The sequence below is a fragment of the Egretta garzetta genome, unplaced genomic scaffold (genome assembly GCF_000687185.1).
Source record: "Egretta garzetta isolate BGI_Z169 unplaced genomic scaffold, ASM68718v1 scaffold259, whole genome shotgun sequence".
Classification (NCBI taxonomy): Eukaryota; Metazoa; Chordata; class Aves; order Pelecaniformes; family Ardeidae; genus Egretta; species Egretta garzetta.
Genome location: NW_009260770.1, coordinates 2,159,982 through 2,181,976, shown reverse-complemented (window position 1 = coordinate 2,181,976; position 21,995 = coordinate 2,159,982). Strand labels below are relative to the sequence as shown.

General features: G+C 38.4%; 1 protein-coding gene across 1 annotated transcript in view; it reads right to left on the bottom strand.

Moving 5' to 3' along the window:
• Window positions 1-21,995, bottom strand: part of SPIRE1 (spire type actin nucleation factor 1) — a 70,288-nt gene that overhangs the window by 31,964 nt on the left and 16,329 nt on the right. The window contains exons 2-4 of the mRNA XM_035901620.1: window positions 15,137-15,262; window positions 5,011-5,094; window positions 3,765-3,929 (exon numbers count right to left, since the gene is read on the bottom strand). Coding sequence (XP_035757513.1) covers window positions 3,765-3,929; window positions 5,011-5,094; window positions 15,137-15,262 — 375 coding nt within the window. The remainder of the gene's footprint in view (window positions 1-3,764; window positions 3,930-5,010; window positions 5,095-15,136; window positions 15,263-21,995) is intronic.

The window sequence follows — 21,995 nt, the reverse complement described above, 5'->3', positions numbered from 1 at the left end:
CGGCAGGGCTGCTCTCGATCCTTTCTTCCCCCAGCCTGTACTGATACTGGGGGTTACCCCAACCCAGGTGCAGGACCTTGCACTTGGCCTTTATGTCATAAGTCACTGTATGTTCACACCGCTGCTCCTGCACATCTATTCTAAAGACAAGTTTATGATACCACACGATAACCATAGCACTTACAGAGCGTCACTCCTCCTCTGAACTCCCCTAAAGCATGATCAGGAACTGTAAAGCTCACTGCTCTACCTAGGGTGACTCCTAAACTTCTGCAGAAACGTGACGAAGGCAGAAAATGAAAATAGGCTGGTTCCCTGCTTAAAGCGGCTGAATACCACTCAGTAAAACTACATCAGACCTGTGCATGAGAGAACGACAGACTCTACAGTGCTCAGCTGGACAAACTGGTCAGTCTTTTCCTCACATTCTCGATGTACAGCTTCAAACAACTGAATTCTTGCTTATGAAAATACTGTTCATGCACAGCGGTTATTGCAATTAACGTAAGTACTGTAAGATGCTAAATACTGTAAAGAAATAAGTATTTTCTTGTTAAAAATACCCAAACAGCCACACCACAGGATTCTCAGATTGGGCATTCAAATTACTGGATATTTTTGATAATAATAGCTTCAACCTATGTGCTTAAACTCCCTTTTTGCAACACAGCCAAGCTAAGACCACTGCATCACAGGCATTTGTGAAGAGCTCGAATATGAAGGCAAGAGGACCATGACCTATGAAGAATTTAACTGTTATGCAATGTAATGCTGAGTTTGGATACTACATGAAAGGTGCCTGACAGCCATGCATTGAATAAGTAACAACAGCGTTATCAGCTACTGTTCAAGAAGCACTGCTCAAGAAATGGTGCATGGTGCACATCTTGGAGGGGGGGGGAGGTAGGCAGGAAAGAGAAAGAATTGTGAATTGATGTGGAATTAAAAGCTGTAGCTTAACACACATGCATAATAAAGAAAAAATAAGACTGTAAGAGTAATTTAATGCTTAATTTCCCCATTTCCAAGCGTTGACTCTACCAGCGTTCACAATTTTTAACTTTTTGGGAGTGAGTGCTCCATAGGAGAAAACCACTATTAAACCTCTCCATGTAGACATGCAAAGATTACAAAATGCCAGGATGAAAGTTATCTTGTTCCCACAGCAACCATAGAAACAAGGATCGAGAGATGACAAATCTGAAATTATTTTTGGATGTACTGAAATAGAAATGCCAACGTCACTGAAACTAATGAAACCAGTTATTTACAAAAAGCCCAGAATTTGACATTTTACACCTTCAAAACATTTTGAATATTTGCAGTATGACAAAAGAACAGACAGCTCCAGTTATTGGCATCTGCTAACCCAACACTTTTGATAGGAACTATTTTGGTGTTTCAGACTAAGTAATGCACCTGATAGGAACATCTGTTCCTTTTCTAATTTTTAGTCAAAGTAATGAGCAGCCAGATCAAGCTACTCTTTTAAACACAGCATTATATTAATAAAAAGAACAGTTAAAGACTTCATGTTGTATCTCATTTACTTTAAAAATGTACTTAACCTCTTGTTATCATTAGTAGCATATATATTTTCACAAGCTACCAAGTCTAAAAATACTACCTATAAATTTAAAGCAAAATTGCTTTTAATAAAAATTTTGCCAAACATCCATTTTGACTGACAGAAAATATAATCCATCCTTCCCAGGCTGCCTTAAAATTCAGATTTAGGATTCCTGTCCTTTTCTCCTTTTCGCAAGACCCGTGACAGTTTTCTCTGATGGGAATACATACAATCAGCTTTGACCCATGACGGTCAGCTGAAGGATGCTGTATTTATGCGATCTAACTAAACCTGCAATTCTGTGTGAATCCTTCAGGCTCCACACATTTCACGTCAAGCTGCACTCTTATTACTGTGCACGCTTTCCACATTCTTCAAGCAGACCCTGCAGCAGAATCCAAGTTACTGAATTTAAGGTTTCTAATAAGAAAGAGGTTACTCTTCTAACACAATGTCATTAGCAGTTGCCAGACTAAGACAGCAATTGCATCACAGACAGCACTACAGGTACTGTACCTGCAGCTGATTGTAATCCTAATTCATGTTTATGCCCAGAGGTCACTTTGGACAATCTACCCAGTAGACAAGATCGCAGGACAAAAATAGATGCTTGCAGGGATTTTGTATACAGGGAGAGTCTGGATGAGCAGAGGAGCAGCTGTGCCTCCAAGACCTAACATACAATGAAGAAAATCTCTTCTGAAGAGGCAGAGGCTTGCTCAGCAGAAGATGAATTGAAGGGCAGTCTGACAAAAGCAAAATTAGACGACCCAGGGGTTCCCACTCAAACAAAACTACTATCCTGATTACATACAGTAATCAAGGTCCTGAGGGGACTGTTCCTCTTTTGCAGTGGGTAGTAGGAACACACAGCCCAGTTCTCTGAATTGTTAGCAGAAAGACAGATAACATCATTACCTGGGTATGTATTTTACCCTATTGATTTAACATTTAAGCAACATCTGCCACAGAAAATAAATACATTCTGATAGTCTAAATCCAGATCTTGATTAGGAAAGTACTTTCAGCTCATACATAAAAGGCATTTATATTTGTAACAGAATTCATTTATTTGCTCCCCATGTAGTTGTTCCATTTTTTTCCTCCTTTATTCTTTTTTCTAATGATCTCTGATAGAACAAACTGCACACTTTCTGTCTCTCTCATTTTCCCCCCACCCCCATATCTGAATTTTTCTGGTGGAATCACAGCTTTCGCACTAACAAAGGTTGTGTGATATTTTGTCAGGAAAGCAAATACATTTGAACACTGAATATTCTAAGACAATGCTTCCACTGTAACTAATAACAGATGAAGATAACTGCAAGGTATAAATATTGACATTGACCAAACACGTGCCTCTGACAAAGGGGTTTAAAATGTCCTACTAGGGATAAAGAGCCCTTTAGATCAGTTGCTAGCTTATCAGGAAGAACATCTTAATGTTGAACACAATATAAACCAAAAGGAAAGAAAGAACAGGGCAACACCAGTAAATATCAAATGGATTCTGATAAAAAGAGTGTCTCAAGTCAGTCTTACATGCACCTTTATGAGTATCTACCCACCAACACTCTCCAGCTTCCTTTGGCATATGTTCTGGACTGGAAAGCAGCAATAGTATATGCTGAAAATAATTGAGCTCAGCCTCTACAAATTGAAGATTTAACATCTTTTACATAGAGTATTCCTTCAAAATTCAGAACACGTCATGGTAACATAAGTTTTCAACCACTGCAGGTCTTCCTCTCCTGTCACAGTATAACTCATATAACAACGTGGTAGCACTTTACATTCTGGAATTACAAAAATTATGTTGTAACTCAAAATAAATATTCTCCCCAATAACAAAAGCCTAAAACAATCTCTCAGTGGAAAGCAGGACAGGAGTTTTGATATGACTCTTAAGGTTATCTTAAAACCAGCACAAGTCATTTGTTCAAGCATATGATATGTAGGTATGTCTTTCAGAATTTTAAATGCCTGCCATATGGAAAAGAAAATACACAACATTTGTTAGTTTCATGTTTTTCCCCTCAATGTACTATGTAAATGTAAGATGCCATATAAAAACCATGAACATTACTATCTATGTGAAATCATAATTTCAAGGTTCTGAGAAAAAAAAAGAAGAAAATAAAAGAGGAAAAGACCATTTCAGATTTGAAAAATTCTAGTGATTCTCTTGACTTACCATGACCTTCCTTAAGGTATACCGTTTGGATCTAATATCATCCATCAACATTTCATAGGGTGTGAGCTGATATTCTATTGGGAGTGGGTTGTACTGACGCTCTTGAACTTTCTTAAGTTTAACACCATTCCGTAAATCTCGCATCACTTGTACCCAAAAACGAGCCTGAAGAGAAAAGAGAAATTTTATTTGATACCTTACCCTTGAATACCACCTCAGATTAAACCAAAGTTGTTAATTGCCCTTTCAGAACACCACCAAATACGTACAGCTGTACTATTTTATTTTTAACACATCAACCAAAACGCATTTTATTTTATATAACCCTATTTTTAACCCTCATGAATGTAACAAAGCTTTGTTGCAACTCAGCAGGACTGCAGAGTGTCACCTAAAGTGATGTTCACCTCTAAGATAATACAGAAAAAGGATTTGAAATTCTCATATCATACATCTGTATTTCCATTTAAAGTATACTACAAGCATGTCAGGGAAGTTTCTGGACTTACAGCTAATAGTATGTGACTTAAACAGTGATTGAATCCAAAACTTTGTTTCCTTTAGGCCCAGAACTTTCTTGCAAAATTTTCCAGCAGTTGTTCTTCAAATAGAAATTTTGGAATGGACTCCAAATCCTAAGGTCTAGCATTATCCTCTCAGTACTCAACTTCCTTTTGCTCTGCCTGTAAGAGCACCACACACTAATGCCTTCCTCTCATTTTCTGGGCAGAGGGAATGGCTGAAGAGGAGGAAGAACAGGTGGTGGACAGAATATTGCGAGATTGAAATCAAGAACCTTTAAGAACCCCATAAAATTCCTCTATGAACAAGAATAGCAACTAGAAAATAAAACAAGCTACCTTCTGTTAAGAGTTTCTCTGTAAGATTTTTCTCTCACCATTGGAGAAACTTGGCTGATGGCTCTGCCTACTGCCTGGCTGCCCCTCTGAAGGGCAGTCAGCACCATACCTGTCTAAATGTCTAGTTTTTTTAAATTGCAAAAGCTTCTCCTTGAAAAATGTCTGAAGAAAAAATGTAATGCTTGGATACTTGTATTGTTTCGTCTGTTTGCAAAGGAAGGTTGAGATTTCATTTGGTTCTGACTTCTCATGAGTTACTATTAATTCCTATGTTAAAAAATACCAGACACTGATTTTAACATAAACCAAACAACTTCAGGTAAGCATTATAAAGAAATATAAACTACAAGTAATGATGCTGAATCACTACTCAATTGCTATCTTACCCAGTCAGCATTTTTTAAGTCATCAAGATCTGTGCTGGATTCATCACTTGCCTCTTTGTCCATTTCTTGAATCTTCCTCAGATTCTGCCAATGAAAAGAAAATTGATGAATGGTCAATAGATGAATGGTGGCATTACTCTCAAGTAAAACTGAAGCTTAATTTCTGGTATCTGTTGAGTTACGTTGTTTGAGTATTCTACTGAATGTTTTATTACTTGAATAGCAATACTGTAAAAGTAACTTGAAATACTATTGGAATATATTTCTCTTAATTGAAAAGTGGACCTTAAATGCTGGAAAAAAAATAAAGTTTTCAGTATGAAAGTCCTTCAGATAATAGGATGCCAGAGGAAAAACCATACATAGAAATTTTAATATGCCTAAAATTGGGCTGTATACAGAAAAAAACCCCCAACAACCTAGCAGGTCTGTTAAGCTACAACACAGAAAATGTTACCAACTTGGTGAGGATCCCATTCATACCAAAATTACTGTTATTTGTTGAATTCAAGACAGCTCATTTTTGTAGAAGGAGAAATTCCCAGAAAGTTAGTTGTGAGGAGAAATAAACTATGAGAAATCCTTTAAACTAAACAGTGACAGACTTGCATACATATTGAAATTAAGTAGTCTGTATAACATGGTTATAGATTCTGAAATCTGAGTAATAAAATCATGTAAAGAAGAGAAACAGAACTTCCAAACGTAAAAACTGCTATTTATGAATAAGATCAGATCATGCAAATATGGAAAAGATTCTCTGCCAAGGGGCAAAAAAAAGCTTTCATACTTACAAGAATATGAAAAATTACTAAAAGTTACAGCAGACCAAAGATTAGGCAAGCTTGCACAAAAATGCAAGCGAAAGATTTAAAAGGCTGTGGCTTTACAGAAATGAACTTATACACATAAACAACTGCATATTCAAAATGCTATTTTTTGGTTTACTTCTGTATTGAAATGTTCTGGAATCAGCAGTACAAACAAATTCTCAGTACTCCATTCCACTTCTACAGAGTTTTCCAGAAAATCTTTAACAATGTTTAATTTGATCTGTTTTCTAAGTACTCACTAATGTAATCAAAATGGGCGGTTAAATCCCCTGTTAACTACTTGTTTATTTTATGAGACTAAAGCAATGGGTCAGAGGTCTGACAACTGTATTTATTTATCAAAAATCTTTTTCTCACTTTTAAGCACTCAAGCTCTTTCTTTAATGGAACTGAACAATCAGTCTCAATCTAGTTTTTGAGAAAGAAAGACTAAATTTTTTTTACCCAGAGAACTTAAATATAAGCATATTTTGTAAATTTTTTTTTTCCTGGCAGTAGTTCCAAAACTACCAGCATTTCAGTGGGAGAAATGGAAGCACTGGAAGAGTGCACATTTAACATCTACCAAAATTGGTTACAGAGATAGTACATGTGAGTCAGCCACCACAGGGGTTTTAGAAAGAGAGCAAGCGGGTTACTAATTGTCTTATTTTAAGTAAGTGACACAGTTGTTTTCATATCAAAGAAATACTACCATTGACTTATAAAAATAAAAGACGTAATTTACAAGAATACTCTAAAAAAACCCCCCATAAATCACCTACACCACAGAAGCAAATACATCACGGGACAGTGTGGGAACGTTTTGGCATGACTCACAGCATCGCCACAGGATACCCAACTGGGAAAGAATGTCTTTATGGAAACTTGTGTTGGCCCTGTCACTGTGGTCAGCAGTCAGTCTGACACTTACAGGCAACCACCCTTCTCCAAGGAAAAAGAAAGAAAAATGGAAAGAACGAGTAACATAAAGGCCTTGCCTATGTGTATTTTGCCATTCAGGGTTTCTTCTTTTCTGTTTCATACAGCTGCAGTAATCATTTCAAATACAGTATCTGTAAACTATAAATTACTTGCTTTCTTGCAAACTGCTAACATTTATTGATAAACTGCAAAATATAAAATCATTCTGATACTTTCTCCTTTCCCTCTTTGTAATCAAAAAGCTAACCAGTACATGAGCTCACAACTGTCAATTTGCTCCTCCTTTCCATACTGAAAGGTACACATTAATTTTTTAAAAAATTAACATGTTCCATTTGTTTAACATTTACTTCGACTGTTCAACAAGATCTGTAGCCATTACCCATCTCAGCAACCACGTTCCCTACCATACAGTTTACTAGGCTTGTTTATGCCCAAAGGCTCGTGCCTCTGACTGACATAAATATTCCATGAAGCTAAAAAGATTACAACCTGTTTTTCTTAACAGCAGAAAATAAGAAGGGGGAAAAAAAAAATCCTGAACAGATGGAAGATCTTCCAAATAAGGCAACCATCTAATTAGTTTCTCTGGAACATAGCTAGAGGGGGAGTTTCTACCCGAGAAAGCACAGGTGTAAGTGATGCTGGCTACCCTGCACTGGAGAGTTTCAAGAGCAAGACCTGCCAGCCAAGAGATCAGTCTCTCAAAGTTCAGTTTTATGATCCAAATGCGCTGATACAAGCACAGGCTAGTGCCAAAGCTGGGCTCCTGCTCTTCCCCATCCTAGCCCAGTTTCATTGCCCTCCCCCGCACCTGGCTCCGATCCCTAAACACAGCTCACCATGCAATTAGTGGAGAACAGTAGAAAGGAAAGGAATTTCCATCATTATAGAAGTTAGAAAGCTTTAGAGGATTGGGGAGAAAAAGAAACAGGAAGTGCTCTATCCTTGCAGCCAGTCCTTAGGAAAGTTTCTTTAAGTGTTCCACAACTGTCAAGTGCTGCTTAGGAAGGAATAAATTCACTGTGACAAATGATTATGTTTAAACTTCTAGACTAAATGAAATATTATCATTTCCCCCCAGCCAGCATCAGTGGGTTTCTGCATCTGTTTCAATCATAAATTATGGAAACCAACATTACAAGAGACCATTTCTCAAAACTTAACTGTGATCCAAAACCTGCAAGTAGCCTCAGCTGCTGTAGCCACTTGTATTTACCCTTGGGAGAACAGGTTAAGAAGAGCTATTATAGTACAATAAATACATGGCCTAAATGGGTTTCCATTTCAGAAAGCAGAAATATCTTAAAAGGGTTTTTTTAAATGGTCCCGGAACCTCAGACCCATACCACAGACCTGATTCACCTCTTACAGCCTGGGCATTCATTCAGGAAATAAGGGTTGGATGTCTAGGAAGCAAGTGTTTCAATAGCTTTGGCTTTTTTTAAACCATTACAGCATTTGGCCTTATTTTTTAAAAAAAAAACACAACCCTGCATTTTGTGACAAAAGCTAGTAATAAAAATACCAAATGTCTTCAAACATCTTGCTGCACTATTAAAAGCAGGCAGTTGATTTGCGGCTGCAGCGTGTCCCACATTTGAGACGTACTCTCTTGGTGACAGATGGGACTTTATGTAAGAGACTTGTCAGCACAGCATCCAAGACTCGCTTCCACAAATCGCTCTCTAAAATGCAACGTTTTAATGAAGATGTGAATCTTGTGAATCCAGATCTGGACTTTGTCTTTCACCAATTGCAGAACGCAGTCTACTGCAGTTCCCAGTTTATATTCTTAATTAGGAATCATTTGTTTGCTAATGCAAGTAATTCTTACACTGCTATCTGTGAAACTAATATATTCTTGCACCTCTAGGCTCAATTTAAAAATATGTAACCTGCACATAGGGGAAAACTTGCTTTTATATATTCAGATATCCAACTTGGGTTTAAATTCCAAGGGCTTGGCCAGCAGCATTACTCTATTTCTTTGAAAAGACCCAAATCCCAATTAATTCAAATGTAGGACTAGGATTAGTTAAATCAGTCCCTGAAAATCTCTGGAGTGGGTAACAGACAAAATTCTTCATATATAGAGGTATGGGTCAATGCATTTTGCTCAGCTCTGAAAAGGGCAATAGTCACCATGCTGCTCAACATAACTGTTTAAGAAGAGACAAAAAAATTCCAAATCAAGTGCATATAACACTTACTGAGTGACAGTGCCTGCACCATTTAAGAAGCGGTTTCCCTTATTAAACCTCCTAAACTGAGGGATCAAACAAATCGCGATGGGGCCGCGAGCCCAATGACAAGACAGTTGCAAAAGCGGAGTCACCAGAAGCGTGGAAGTGTGGGCAGAAGTGAAGTTACAAGCAGAAATGTTTGCGAATCGATTTCTTTCTCCAGCTGTGCTTTTTGAAAATCCAAGCAGCAGGGTATTTAACAGCTTTTATGGTCACAAGACTATTAAGAGTAACTTGGCTAATGACCATAGTTCCAAAATAAGTTAGACATTAACGTTGTTTAGGTACCTATTAACTACCTCTATTATCATATTTTGTACAAGTATAGCCACATTAAATGGAAAGTAACACTTGACTTTTTTAATTAACTGTTTTCCAACTGAGTCTTTACATGGCATGAAACAAGGAAAAAAGGCAAGGAACAATTTCATTTCTTCTCATGTACTTCATTAGCATTTGTATGTTTGCTTTTTCATACAGATCAGATTGAAATATACCCAGGCAGACTGTAAGAGTTATGTTTTTACATGAGGAAGGACAGAAATGAAAGGTGACACGATTTAAAAGAACGGTGTGAAGATGACAGACTGGGAGCTTTATCTGTATTCTACCAAAAACTTAATTACAAAGCATACTGTGGATAATAAAATTATGGACTAGTTCTTGCTGAACCTGGACTTTCACTGCAATTGAAGATGTAGGCAATTATAAAAATATACAAAGTCTTAATTAGTTTGGAAGGAATATTAAACTTGATGCTTTAGGGTGTACAACAATGTCTAAAAAATGTTGAGATATAAGTCAAACCTACTCCAGCAAATTAAGACACATCTGCCACTAGACACTTGTATTTTATGCTGGCCAGCATCACATGGTGTCTTTTAGCACCAGCTGTGCCAGTTGTGGAGTTTATCACTCACAGCCCACTCAAAAATGCTTAGCTCTGCTACAGGCTGGCATTGGCATTTACTGGTACCACTCACAGTGTGGTTGAGGTTGGAAGGCACCTCTGGAAGTCATCTGGTCCAGCTGCCCTGCTCAAGCAGGGACACCTAGAGCCAGTGGCCCAGCACCACATCCAGGCAGCTTCTGAGTATCTCCAAGGATGGAGACTCCACAGCCTCTCTGGGCAACCTGTGCCAGTCCTTGGTCACCCTCATAGTAAAAAAAAAAAAAAAAAAAAAAAAAAAAAAGTGTTTCCTGATGTTCAGAGGGATCCTCCTGTATTTCAGGCAATGCCTACTGCTGCTCCTCCTGTCACCGGGCACCACCAAAGAGAGGCTGGCTCTGCCCTCTTTGCACCCTCACTTCAGGTATTTGTACACTTTGATAAAAGCCCCTGAGCCTTCTCTTCTCCAGGCTGAACAGCCCCAGCTCTCTCAGCCTCTCCTCATAGGAGAGATGCTCCAGTCCCTTCACCATCTTTGTGGCCCTTCGTTGGACTCTCTCCAGTACGTCCAGATCTGTCTTGTACTGGGGAGCCCAGAACTGGACCCAGCACTCCAGCTGTGGCCTCACCCGTGCTGAGCAGAGGGGAAAGATCACCTGTCTCGACCTGCTGGCAATATTTCTCCTAGGACACCGTGAGGCTTCTTTGCGACAAGGGCACATTGCTGGCTCACTCAGCCATTAAGTGCACGTGGAGCATTAACTCCAGTAGAAGGCAAGACTGGGCAGTAACAGGGAGCTGAAGGAGGACTAGGGCAGATATCCTCTCAATATAGCAGGTTCACAATGTGGGTAAGCAGAGCAGGTAGATGCCTGGTCCAATCCAGAGAAGCAATTTCTGCATTCCTATGCGTGCGGAGTCTCTCCCTGTCTCTCTCAGTCACACCTGATGCCACTTCTGAGCAACGTGTGACCTTTTCAGATACTCCACAGCAGGAACATTTGCTTTATCTCATGGATATCGCATATTCGTGCTAACAAATGTGATATCAATGACCTCTGGATGATCCTGAAAAAGATTAGTCTTTTCTTTTATATGAGGCCCATTTTTAGCAGACATTCAAATGATCTTCCCCCTCACCACACAGGCATGCATTTCTTCCACCTTGTTGACCATTTTTACACACACACAACCAAAAAAAAGGGAGAGATCTCCTTTTTGTGGAAATTTCCTCTTGCAATTTTAAAAGCTCACTGCTTGAGATGAGAAACAAGCTGTACTCCATTTTTGTCATCAGCTGTAAATGCTGCAACAGCAGGGCACAGAGTTAAGACATCTTGGCCCACCAAAAGACCACTTCTGGATGGTAGCAGATGGTACCCAGGGTGGATCTGCAGCAAGGTCATGTTTCACAGAGCCTGAGCTGCATACAGATGCTGTCAGCAAGCTGGAAAAAAACCCAGTAAACTTGCTAGAAAAACTTCACCTTGCAAAAAGATGCAAATTAGATCAGACTAGTTAACTTAATTTCAACCCTACCTTTGGAGTTGCTGCTGCTGCTTTCCACAGAAATACTTATTTTTACTACTGTTGTTATATTTATTTTTATTTTTTTACTATTGTGATGGTAGTATCACACCTTTCTCAACTCTGGCTTGAGTCCTGTCCTGTGCACCCACTACATTAAACACTTAATTCTCTTCAAGAATGGAAGTACCATCTCCTTGTCTGCAAGTCAGCTTTACTGCTGACCTTTCATACACAGGGAGTCAGACCGGAAATAAAATCCACATGGCATCATTTATGTGACAAACTGCCTTAAACAATTTTTTTGACATCCATTGAGATGACCCGGACAGCTCACTCATTGCTTCATCATTTCTGATTAATGCACTCACCCAAATGCATGCCAGTAAAACCCTTTCTGAAATTACGCTTCATTTGTTATACGACAGTGACGTTCACATGACAGACTGAAGAGCGCATGACTACTCAGTGTATATATTAGTAACAAAACATATCACAACCCTATAGGTCTATCCTTCCTGCCTACTGATCTATCTCTCACGAAATCCTGCAACTTTCAACATCCTGACAAGTTTTTATAGTGCCAAATTGAAAATAGCACCATGGCAATATTTTTTTCTGCCTCTTTCACAGTGTACTTCTCTTCTAAACCTGTCCTGGGCTGTAGTGTAACATAGGTCAGATTTGGTCCACTCCTAGCAAGTGAATTTCTGCAGATAAAAACTCTCACTCTTCCACTTCAGTGAAGTTGGCGGTTTAAGTGCCTACTGAGCAAAAACTATGAACTTCATATTCCTGGGAAACAGATACCTAGATGCCATCATCCAGTGGCCCTAAAGGAATCCAAGGAGTTTCAAAGTAATTTTTATTCATAGGAATGTTACTTTCAGTAATTTTAGAGGATTTTTTCCACTTTTTAGTGGTTTTAATTTCATTTCAATCTCACATCCACAACTGTGTCTAGGTCTGAGGGATTCTAAAGAAAGATCTCTGAATAAAGCTGTCAGCTTTTGAAATAAACTAACAGGTTGAAATTCCTGGCATCTTTAGTGTCACAAACACAGTATTACACAGTAAAAGGCTTTTTTTAATTGGTGCTGATGTATGTAATTTGGAGGGAGGTGTGATCTGCCAATGCAATCACCACAAATTCAAGACAACAAAACGTCCTTTAGTATTAAGTGTTTCCCTCCTTTATAACCAATACTCGTATGACAATAAGAAAAGGAAAAGAAAAAGGAATTGACTTGAATTGTATTTAACTGTATTCCTCATGAATTGAGATTCTTCCATGTATTTGCAAGAGAGAGCGTATAAACAATACCACCACTTTTACTGGCACAAATCTGGAGTGATCATATGATTCCTGCTTGCTTCAGGTATAAACCATAGAGGTCAGTTTAAAATGGTGTAACAAGATTTACAGCATTCCACCTCGTATTTTCTTTATACCTATTTTTTTCTTTGTACGCTACATAATTTTCAAAATTAAATACATTCCAAATCTGTAGTTGGATAAAGCTATAAGCAAGGATCAAGCACATCATAAAACCAAAGTATTCAGATTCCAGAAGCTGCTTACAAGATAATTTTCCTGGTCACTTCTTGTATGCCTACTGGGGGACTGATCCAGAATAAAACGAAATCAACAGATCAAAATTCTGGGCTTGGTTAGGCACAGCAATAAAAGTCTTCGTGATTCCAGTAGTGCCAAAATTCCATCTACAAGGATTACTTCCTTTGACCTAAATGTGCTTTGAATCAATCCCTAATAGCCTTTGAGAGGCAAATGGTTTCTTTCATTTGGGATTAACTCATAGTATGCTCTGTGGTATGATCAGATGTTGTGGGGTTTTTATGTCCAATTACAAGGTGATTAAATAATTCGCAAATTCAAAACATCCCTCTACTTTTTAAATAAATTTTTAAAACTGTGTTGTTAAGATTTAATTTTAAATGGTTATAAACCACAATATTTTACTTTGACATTGACAACAGAGATGCCTTATTACTGCCTACTGTGGCCCAAATGCTCAAGAACTACTGGAAACATAATTCCTCTCTGAATGGAAAGAACAACTCCAGAAGGTCTTATCTTTGAGCCTCAACATGGACTTTGCAACAGCTGTTAGATGAGGTGTTTCTAGCACAGGTTCCTCAATTAGGATATCCAGCGGTCAGAACGCTACAGAGCAGTCAAAAGCCAAGGTGTGAAATTAATGATGTCAAGGCTCAGGAGACTGATTTAGCACCGAGACACCGTAACCTGTCTGCTCTCTCTATCAGGGGCATTGGATGCAGATGAACCCTAACACAGGTGCTTTAGAAGAAACAGGTGGCTCTTGAGCCATGCTGACACTGTCAAAATTATCCTTATATGATACTGCTCCAGCTTAAAAATTACTTTCATTTTGAGTAGGACTGGAGGAAAAGTGGGTGAAACGTGACCCCGTGCAACAGAAGAACATCTCTGAAGGATTCTTCCCCTTGGAGGGATGCATCTCAACCAGGAAGAAAAAGACAGCATCAATCCCTTATGCCTCTGACCAGTTTGCATCTTCCACCACCAGCATGAGGATAAAAGCTCTCTTGTGCTGCTCTGAGGCTCATCCAACCCTTTGATGAGCCAATTCAGCTCATTAACCTGAAAAGGACTGACTCTTTTTTTTTTTTTTTTTTTTTTGTATTTGCCATGTTTGTTTCCTAGAACCAGACGAAGGAAAACAGTGGGAACATGTGTACGTGGGTAGAACACCTTGGCCTCTTACAGCAGCAAGATTTTTAGATCGGCCTGTAAAATCTTGCCCTGCTTTTCAAATGTACAGTAGATCTTGACTTACAAAAGAAAAGAAAATCCTTCAGGGATTTATTAAAAAGAAAAATTATGAAAGTGTCGTTACTTGACAAGTTGGCTTCCGAGAAGAAACGAGCTTTAAGAAGCATGTTTCCCTCCCTGCCCTTCCCCTCACCCACCAGTTTTCCAATGTAACCAACACCCACACCATGTTAATACAATTGTTTCTGGAGCCCTTCTGCACTGAAAATATCTTCATTAAAAAACAACCGCCCACGCCCAAAGCTACTCTTCAGCCAGACCATGTAACTACAGTGGTTCATAGGATGGCCTGTCAATCAACAGTAGCAGCCAAGCAGGCAAGGAACATGAGCATCCTGACCTACAGGCGGAAATTCTTCTTTTTTTAAGTTGGCTCTGCTGTGAAGCCTATGTGACAGAGAAAGAAACCAATCATACATCAAAGGTAATGGAAGCTGCTGACTGGGGACAAAATATGAGCAGGAAGAATCTCAGATAATTCTCAGCCAAAGTCAAGGCATGAGAAGGAGCTGAGGACAACAGACAAAGATCCGATCCTTCACAACATCCCTGAAACACCAGAGGTTTTAGACTCAAATACATTGCATACACACATGCAAGAATGGATGCAATATGTAACCCTCCAAGAAAAAGCTTCTGGCTTACTCCCAAATAGACTAGTCGCAATTAATAACAATTTCTACGAGACATCTGTAAATGGTCACAGGCCAAAAGAAAAAAAACTTCAGCTGTAGAACTGCTCTCCCTGAACACTGCAGATAATTTCCTCAGGCATCTGACATTCACTACTGGCTGGGTACAGAAGTGATTTTGTAAGCCTAATTCACACAGTGATGAGCTCAAAAGCAGAAAACCTTCTCAGACTGCTTACCTCTTTTGCACTTTTAATTTTGGCCAAGAAAGTGTACAGTTCCATCGTTTCAGCAAACAGAGCCCGGCATACTGCTTGGTAGTGGTTCGGCGCCTCTGATCGGGTTGGCAGGTGGGCAGCACACAGCTACAGAGAAAATAAATAGCAGTATCAAAACAATGCCCCATTGCTTTCATTAATGCTACAGAGCATGTGATAACATGAAAGGGAATGCAACAGAACATTTAGGGCACAAAAATCCATGAGACATTAAAGTTCAGGAAGAAATTGGGGGTTATTTTCTGAGTCTTCTGCTACTGTTTACTTTATGAGACAAGTTCTGTAAGGATGGTAAGGGGACTGGTTGACCACATCCTGGAAAACTCTGAAAACCAAGACACTGCCTTTTCATTGTTTTGGAGACAGACGACAATTGTGAAGGGGAATAAAAGCAATCTTGCAGTATCAAATTTTGGGAAAACGTACTTAATTCAAACTAGCTTTACCAGTAAGTGTTGTTTACCTTCCTATGAATGTGGAAGTGAACTGTATCCCTACCAATTTATGAAAGGGTGGAAAGTGAAGCAAGGAAAGAAGTAAAGCATAATTGTCAAGCTGAAACTCTGATTCAATTTCTTTCAAGCAGTACAAAGATTTTAAAAATCAGCAGGAGCCATAGAAGAGCAGGCTTATTGCTTCACCTCAGACATCCGTGAACATTTCCAGACACAGGCACAGCTGATATAAAGTTAACACTAATAGATGTTTTCATATATGCTGAACCTACAAGGCTCTGAAAGCCTACTCAAATTGCTAATAATCATTCACAACTACTGTTAAGCAGTCAGTCCAGCATTGCTTTTAGAGTAGAAGATGCAGCTCCCATTTATTTCCGAAAAGAGAAGTTTCACCAAAACCAGCCTTTACATTTCAAACAGAGAACCTGAACGGTATGAGCAACATCCAGCTTCATGAACATGAACATCCAGCTTCTACTACTGCAGAATAGCTCAGCACTGATGTTAATAGTTGTAATATTTTTTCCCCTAAGTCAAATCTATCATCCGTAAGTATTCATCATGGAAATCTTGGCTGGAAATGGACAGAACAAAATAGTATCTACAATTTGTTTCCTAAACAGTTTTAAATAAAAAAAAACCCAAAGCCAAAACTAGAACACCCATATCATGTATCATATTGGTGTATATATTAAAATAAAACAAAATTTTAAACAAGGCCTTAAAATTTGTCTTGTTACTGTGGTTTTATATCTATATTTATATCTATCTGTATTTATAGCTCTAGAGCTAAAACTAAGAACAAACCAAAACCTGAGGCAGTAGGTGGCTACATTCAGCTCTCCAGGACTAAAGCTTGAGACAAAGGCCTCTTCAGGGGAAGAGCCCTTAATTAGCCTAGTGGCATATTTGTCTAAATCTCTCCTGTTATTACAGTCAACACTGTGGTTACAAGGGACACAATGCATATAAAGCTCGGGCTGCTCTTTCATATTGCTTTCAATGTGATTTAAATCCATACTGCCACTAAAAGGTGCGGTCTTGCGGCCTCCAGCTGTACGCGTCCACTGATGCCCTTATGCCGGCACCAGAGTTCGTGCCCTAACTCAGATAGGATTACTCACCCGGAGAAAAATTAACAACGTGAAGGAAGTGGAGCAGGAGGCAATTATTCTTCACAGCACGGACACACACGTAGCAGCGCAGGCAAAAATGGAGCAAGGGGAAAGGGAGGAAGGGCTGAACAATTGCTTTTGGTTGCAGTCGGGTTTAGATTGGCTCAATCTCACTGACAAGTTGCTTTCTAAGGCCATAGGCCCCTTGTTATCTTTTATTTCTTTCAATTAGTATAACAATACAGAGTTCAGTGGTCAGATTTGGTCAGCTTCTTTGATAAATTTTTACAAGCACAATTTGGACTCCTGCAATATCCTATTCTGATCATTTTACCCATATATATATTTTTATGACTAAAAGTGTATATATATATATATAGATATTTATGAGGAAAGTTTATGTATGCGTGTGTATATTTTCCTCCCTTCCTACATACTTTCCTTATATATAGGGAACACAAGGCAGACATGTCCACAAAACTGCCCTCAATTCCTCCCTTTCAAATTTTATACTACTTTACAATGATGGCCAAAATTTTCTTACATTCTTCGTATTTATTTCTGGATAATCACAAGGACATAGTTGACAGAAAAAAACCCACTTTTTTCATTTGTGTTTTTCCTTTCTCTTTTCTTCCTTTTTCTCCCCTCCCCCCCCTTTTTTTTTTCTTTTTTTATTTTCTTTTTTTCCTTTTTAACAGATCATATAATCTCCTTTGCAGGTAAAGGGAGAAAAAATGAAACGGATGCACCTCTAATGTGTGCTACAGTGACATTTAAACATTTAAAAGACCAAATTCTGAGTATGGTTAATTTCTGTTCCTTTCTCTCAATAACTAATCATGTCCTTACCTGCCTTACTATGTTTTCAGTAAGCTATTTTTGGTTATTAATTATAGTACAGATAAAACAGGTTTCATTCTAAAATACACCACTTACAGGAATAACAATAACTGTAAGAATAATAAACCCAGCAATTTCAAAAGGGTCATAAAATGGTACAGGTCTTCATAGCTGAGAATAAAATTTTATTATTATACAGACTACACGCAGGTTTTTAAGAATGCTTTTTTTCTTTATTTAGAAGCATGTTAATTAGAAACAATTTGCATCAAATATTGAGAAAGTTAATGAAATACAGCAGTGGCAAGTTCAAGCAGGGGATGGATCTAATTTTGATTCTATTACTGAACATGAAGTAAAGCAAAAAAATTTAAATGCCTGCTGCTGAACTTAGTTACAAAAGCAACCACATAACAAGTTAACCATTTGGTTTGTAAACGTTAGGCTGCAGATATTAAAAGAGAGCCAGCAGCTCCTACTAATTTTCATGTTCTGAAAAATCAGTCTCTGAGTGATCTTACATTACGTGAAGATGCATTATATACAAAACCCCCTTGTGGTAACATTAAGTGAAATGACTTAGCATAAATTTTTGAATTGGGGAAGGTAAGCAAGCCTGAAGAAAAAAGAAAATGCAAATAGGACAGACTGATTTTTTTTTTCCCCCTTCATTTTAATATATTGTACTTGCATGTTGTTCAGAGAGCCTGACAAGCTGTAACTTCTACATGAAAAATACTGCAAAATCTAGGCAGGCAAGGCAAGAAAGGTATGAAATGTCACTTCTAGCCCGAATTCACGATATTTATCCACCTTAAATAAAAATTAAAAATCACATCTTTAATTTTATGACAGTAGTGTTTGAAAGGCTATGTTACTGCAGCATACTACAAAAATCACAGTCAGAACATTTTAATAATTGGCATGTGAAAGGACAGCCACCTAATGAACTCCTCCTCCTCTTACCATGTCATAGCAGTCATGGTGCAAGAAGAATTAAGATCAGGTCTGCAGTCTTTTCCAGCCATTCAGAGTTCATCGAGAAAAGGAAGCCTCTGTATGCTGCTTATTCTGACACTTGCCTTTTCATCCCTCATGATACAACTTAAAACTACCCTAAGGGGAATGAATGCAAACAGTGCCCAGAGCTTAACACAAGGGCTGTTTGTTCTGTTTCCAAAAAGTCTCATAAAGTATGGTTGAAAATAAATTATGTGGTCTTTGTAAATTGCTGAAAAATCAAAAATATTATCAACTACTGAAACATTAAATAGCTCAGTCTGTAAGCATTTCCATTTGCAATCATTGTGAAGAGCTGGGATTTTTTAAATTTTTTTTTTTTTCCTAACTGAGCCTATCCAAAACCCAGCTTGACCCAAAGCATTCAATCTTTGCTTAGATCACTAAGAAGATTAGAGACTGTTTCCATCCACATTCAGGGTTCACAGAAAAAAAAAAAAGGCATTATGTAAATACCATAGCCTTGCCAGCTCCTCTATCCAAATTCATCCTCAATTGACTAGGGAACAGAGTACACCAAGCCAAAGCAGTGTTAACAGAAATCACAATTTAACCATCCAAAGTAATCAAACAGCATTTCTTGCATCTGTTTGAATATACTCCATCAAGGGCTCCATAAAATTACCAAAAATACAACTGACGCACGCACTAAAATTCAGGTAGGTTTTGCAAAACCTTTTTGGCTAGCTACAGACTGGAAGCTTCGTCAAAACACCTGGCCTGCTGGAATTAAGATTTCAGAGGACAAAAAGTGTTTCCACTTGCAGTCATCTTGGGCGAGGGCCTGTATGAATGCACCACAAAGAAGAAAAGGATTTCTTTTTCCCATGGGCCACAAAGACAAGCTATTGATACTATGCAAAACATACCATCAGCCTGCAAATGCCAGGCTTGTTAAGTGTTTTGAAAGCCTTGGACTATTAACATAGACTTAAAAGATGTAACTTTTCTTAAGGAACAAGAAGAAATTACTTTAACCAACAGATCACCGAACATGCAACTGTACTAGCTATTTGGTTCATCCTTTGCACTATGGTCCTGCAACAGCTTCAAAAAATAAAACTCAGCTTGAGATGGCTTCCCAAGTCAAGGTTAATTTCTGAAAGATTTTATCTCTGTGCAGATATACTAGACCTTGTTATTAGGCTTTTAAAAAAAAATAATATATCCTTTTATTCCTATGAATATGGACTTCAAGGATTCATCTGCCTTACTGGAAAAATCTCACCAAGACCAGACCTGTGTATCTGTAGAACTCAACCAAGCATTTTCCTTTGCTTTATTATCCAGAATAATGTTAAGGGATGGACCATTCAGAGGAATATGAAAAGTGTTTTGACATGAGCTTGTAAGGTGTTACTGCCTGCTGAGGACCACCCCTGCACATAGTACACAGGACTCGGGCACAGTACAAGTTTTGAGGCGGCTTTCACACCTGGCGCCAGCTCGCCTGCTCCCTACCAGTTCACAGCTGCGCTCTCAAACTTTCCAGGCAGAGATTTGCCCTTGGCTCCACCACTGGTAACTGCAGTGGGCCAAGGACTAGTTGATCCCTCTGATAAAAGACTTTAGGGGAACACTGGTGAGGCAAGACTGTGATAAGACAAAAGAGATAGGAGCAGAGTTAGCTATTGATCGACAAAATAAATTCACAGAAAGTACAGAAAGTATTCACAGAAAGTTACTCTTCCCAGAGAGCTACCAGCAGAAGCCTTGTAGCTTTTTAATTTGATATTTTAAATGGTCACTTGCAAGTGACATGGAATGTCCAATTGCTTGACATGTGAGCTCCTGATTAATTTTACACACCTCAAGGAAAAGGAACGTTTTGTGGAAATTGATGCAAATTGCTAGTTTGCTGGTGTCAAGCACATCTACTTTATTTAAGTGTTCTCCAGCAAACTGGTAAGGCTTTCCCCTCGCGCTGGTATTTGTAGTTTTGGTCATGTTTTTCATCACTTTGGGGTGGACAAGAGAAGAACTACGTAGTTCTCTACTTACACAAGTTCAGAATTTAATGGTTTAAGTGATCCTCCCCATAAAACAGTTTATCAAATACATTCTTTATGGGTTTTCCTTTCTAAAATGAAATCCAAATGCAGCAGCAAAGCTATTGGATTGAGCAATAACAGGTATAATTTGATGAAATAGTGGCCTTGGTTGGTTCCTTCTTTCAGGATTATGAAAAGAAGAAAAAAATATAGCTGCTGAAATTAAAGCCAAAACTGCAAATGGGAATTAGATGATGCAAGGATCGAAAACAGTGCTTTGTATAAGACCTTGATCCTTAAGAAGTGTCCAGTTGTCTGTATCATACAATCTTCACCATCATTAACTACCCTCTGCTTTGCAAACTCTGAGGATTAAAGGCCTTGAGCAAATTATTTATATATACGCTTCAATGTCAAACAAGGAATGGACTAACAAATGTTTGCAAATGCTCTCCTAAGTCAAAACTTAGGTCAGTGTGGAAGTAAAGTTGAAAGACTCACGTGGGTAGACTGTGTTTGGGAAACGCTGCAGTGCTGTTCCATATGCTGTAAGTTGTTTTTAGAAATACAAAGCCAAACTTGAGCAATTCAACAAAGCTCAGGATGAAACTGGTGCACAGCAAAGGACTCCACTCCACTATTTTCTCCTAAACAGAATATCTGTCCTGACACTGTTCCCTCCAGGTACTGATTGCCTTGAGGTGCTGAGCACTGTGATGCATTTTCTGTCTTAAAAATCTTACGTTTCACAGCTATTTGAAGAGTCTTAACTACTTTTACATGCTATTAGGCTGAATTTAAGCAGTGATGAGAATCTTGATAAAATTTCAACAGACAGCAACTGCAAGACTAACACCACACTGAACTGTCTCACTTACAAACGTCAACCTTTCCCAAGGAGAGAAACAGTTAAAGGTGAAGACAATTTGTATTCTGTTACATCTATACAATACTATCTTCAGGGAAACAAGTCTTACAAATATTTAGCACAATTACAAACACCTTTGAAAACATTTAAAACTTACATCGGTGTTAAAAAATGGAAAGCAATTACTGATAACATTTCAATTTTTAAGGCCAATGCTCTATTTTTCATGCTCAGTGAACCCTATTCTTACTCTTTGTTAGATTTCTAAGTACAGAATGAAGACCTCAGCTATTGAAATACACTTCAAACAAAGGTCAACCTATGTTTTTGTGAGACGATGATATTTCCACTGGACATTTTGACATTAATTTTTCAATGACTACCTAATTTTATGTACTAGTGCAGACTCCTTGACAAAGCTGCGTATACGTAAATTCTCATTTCTTGTTGAAAGCTATTAAGCTATTTTTACCCCTCAAATACACCCTACCACACCCCCACTCCCCTACCTCCCAACCACCTGCC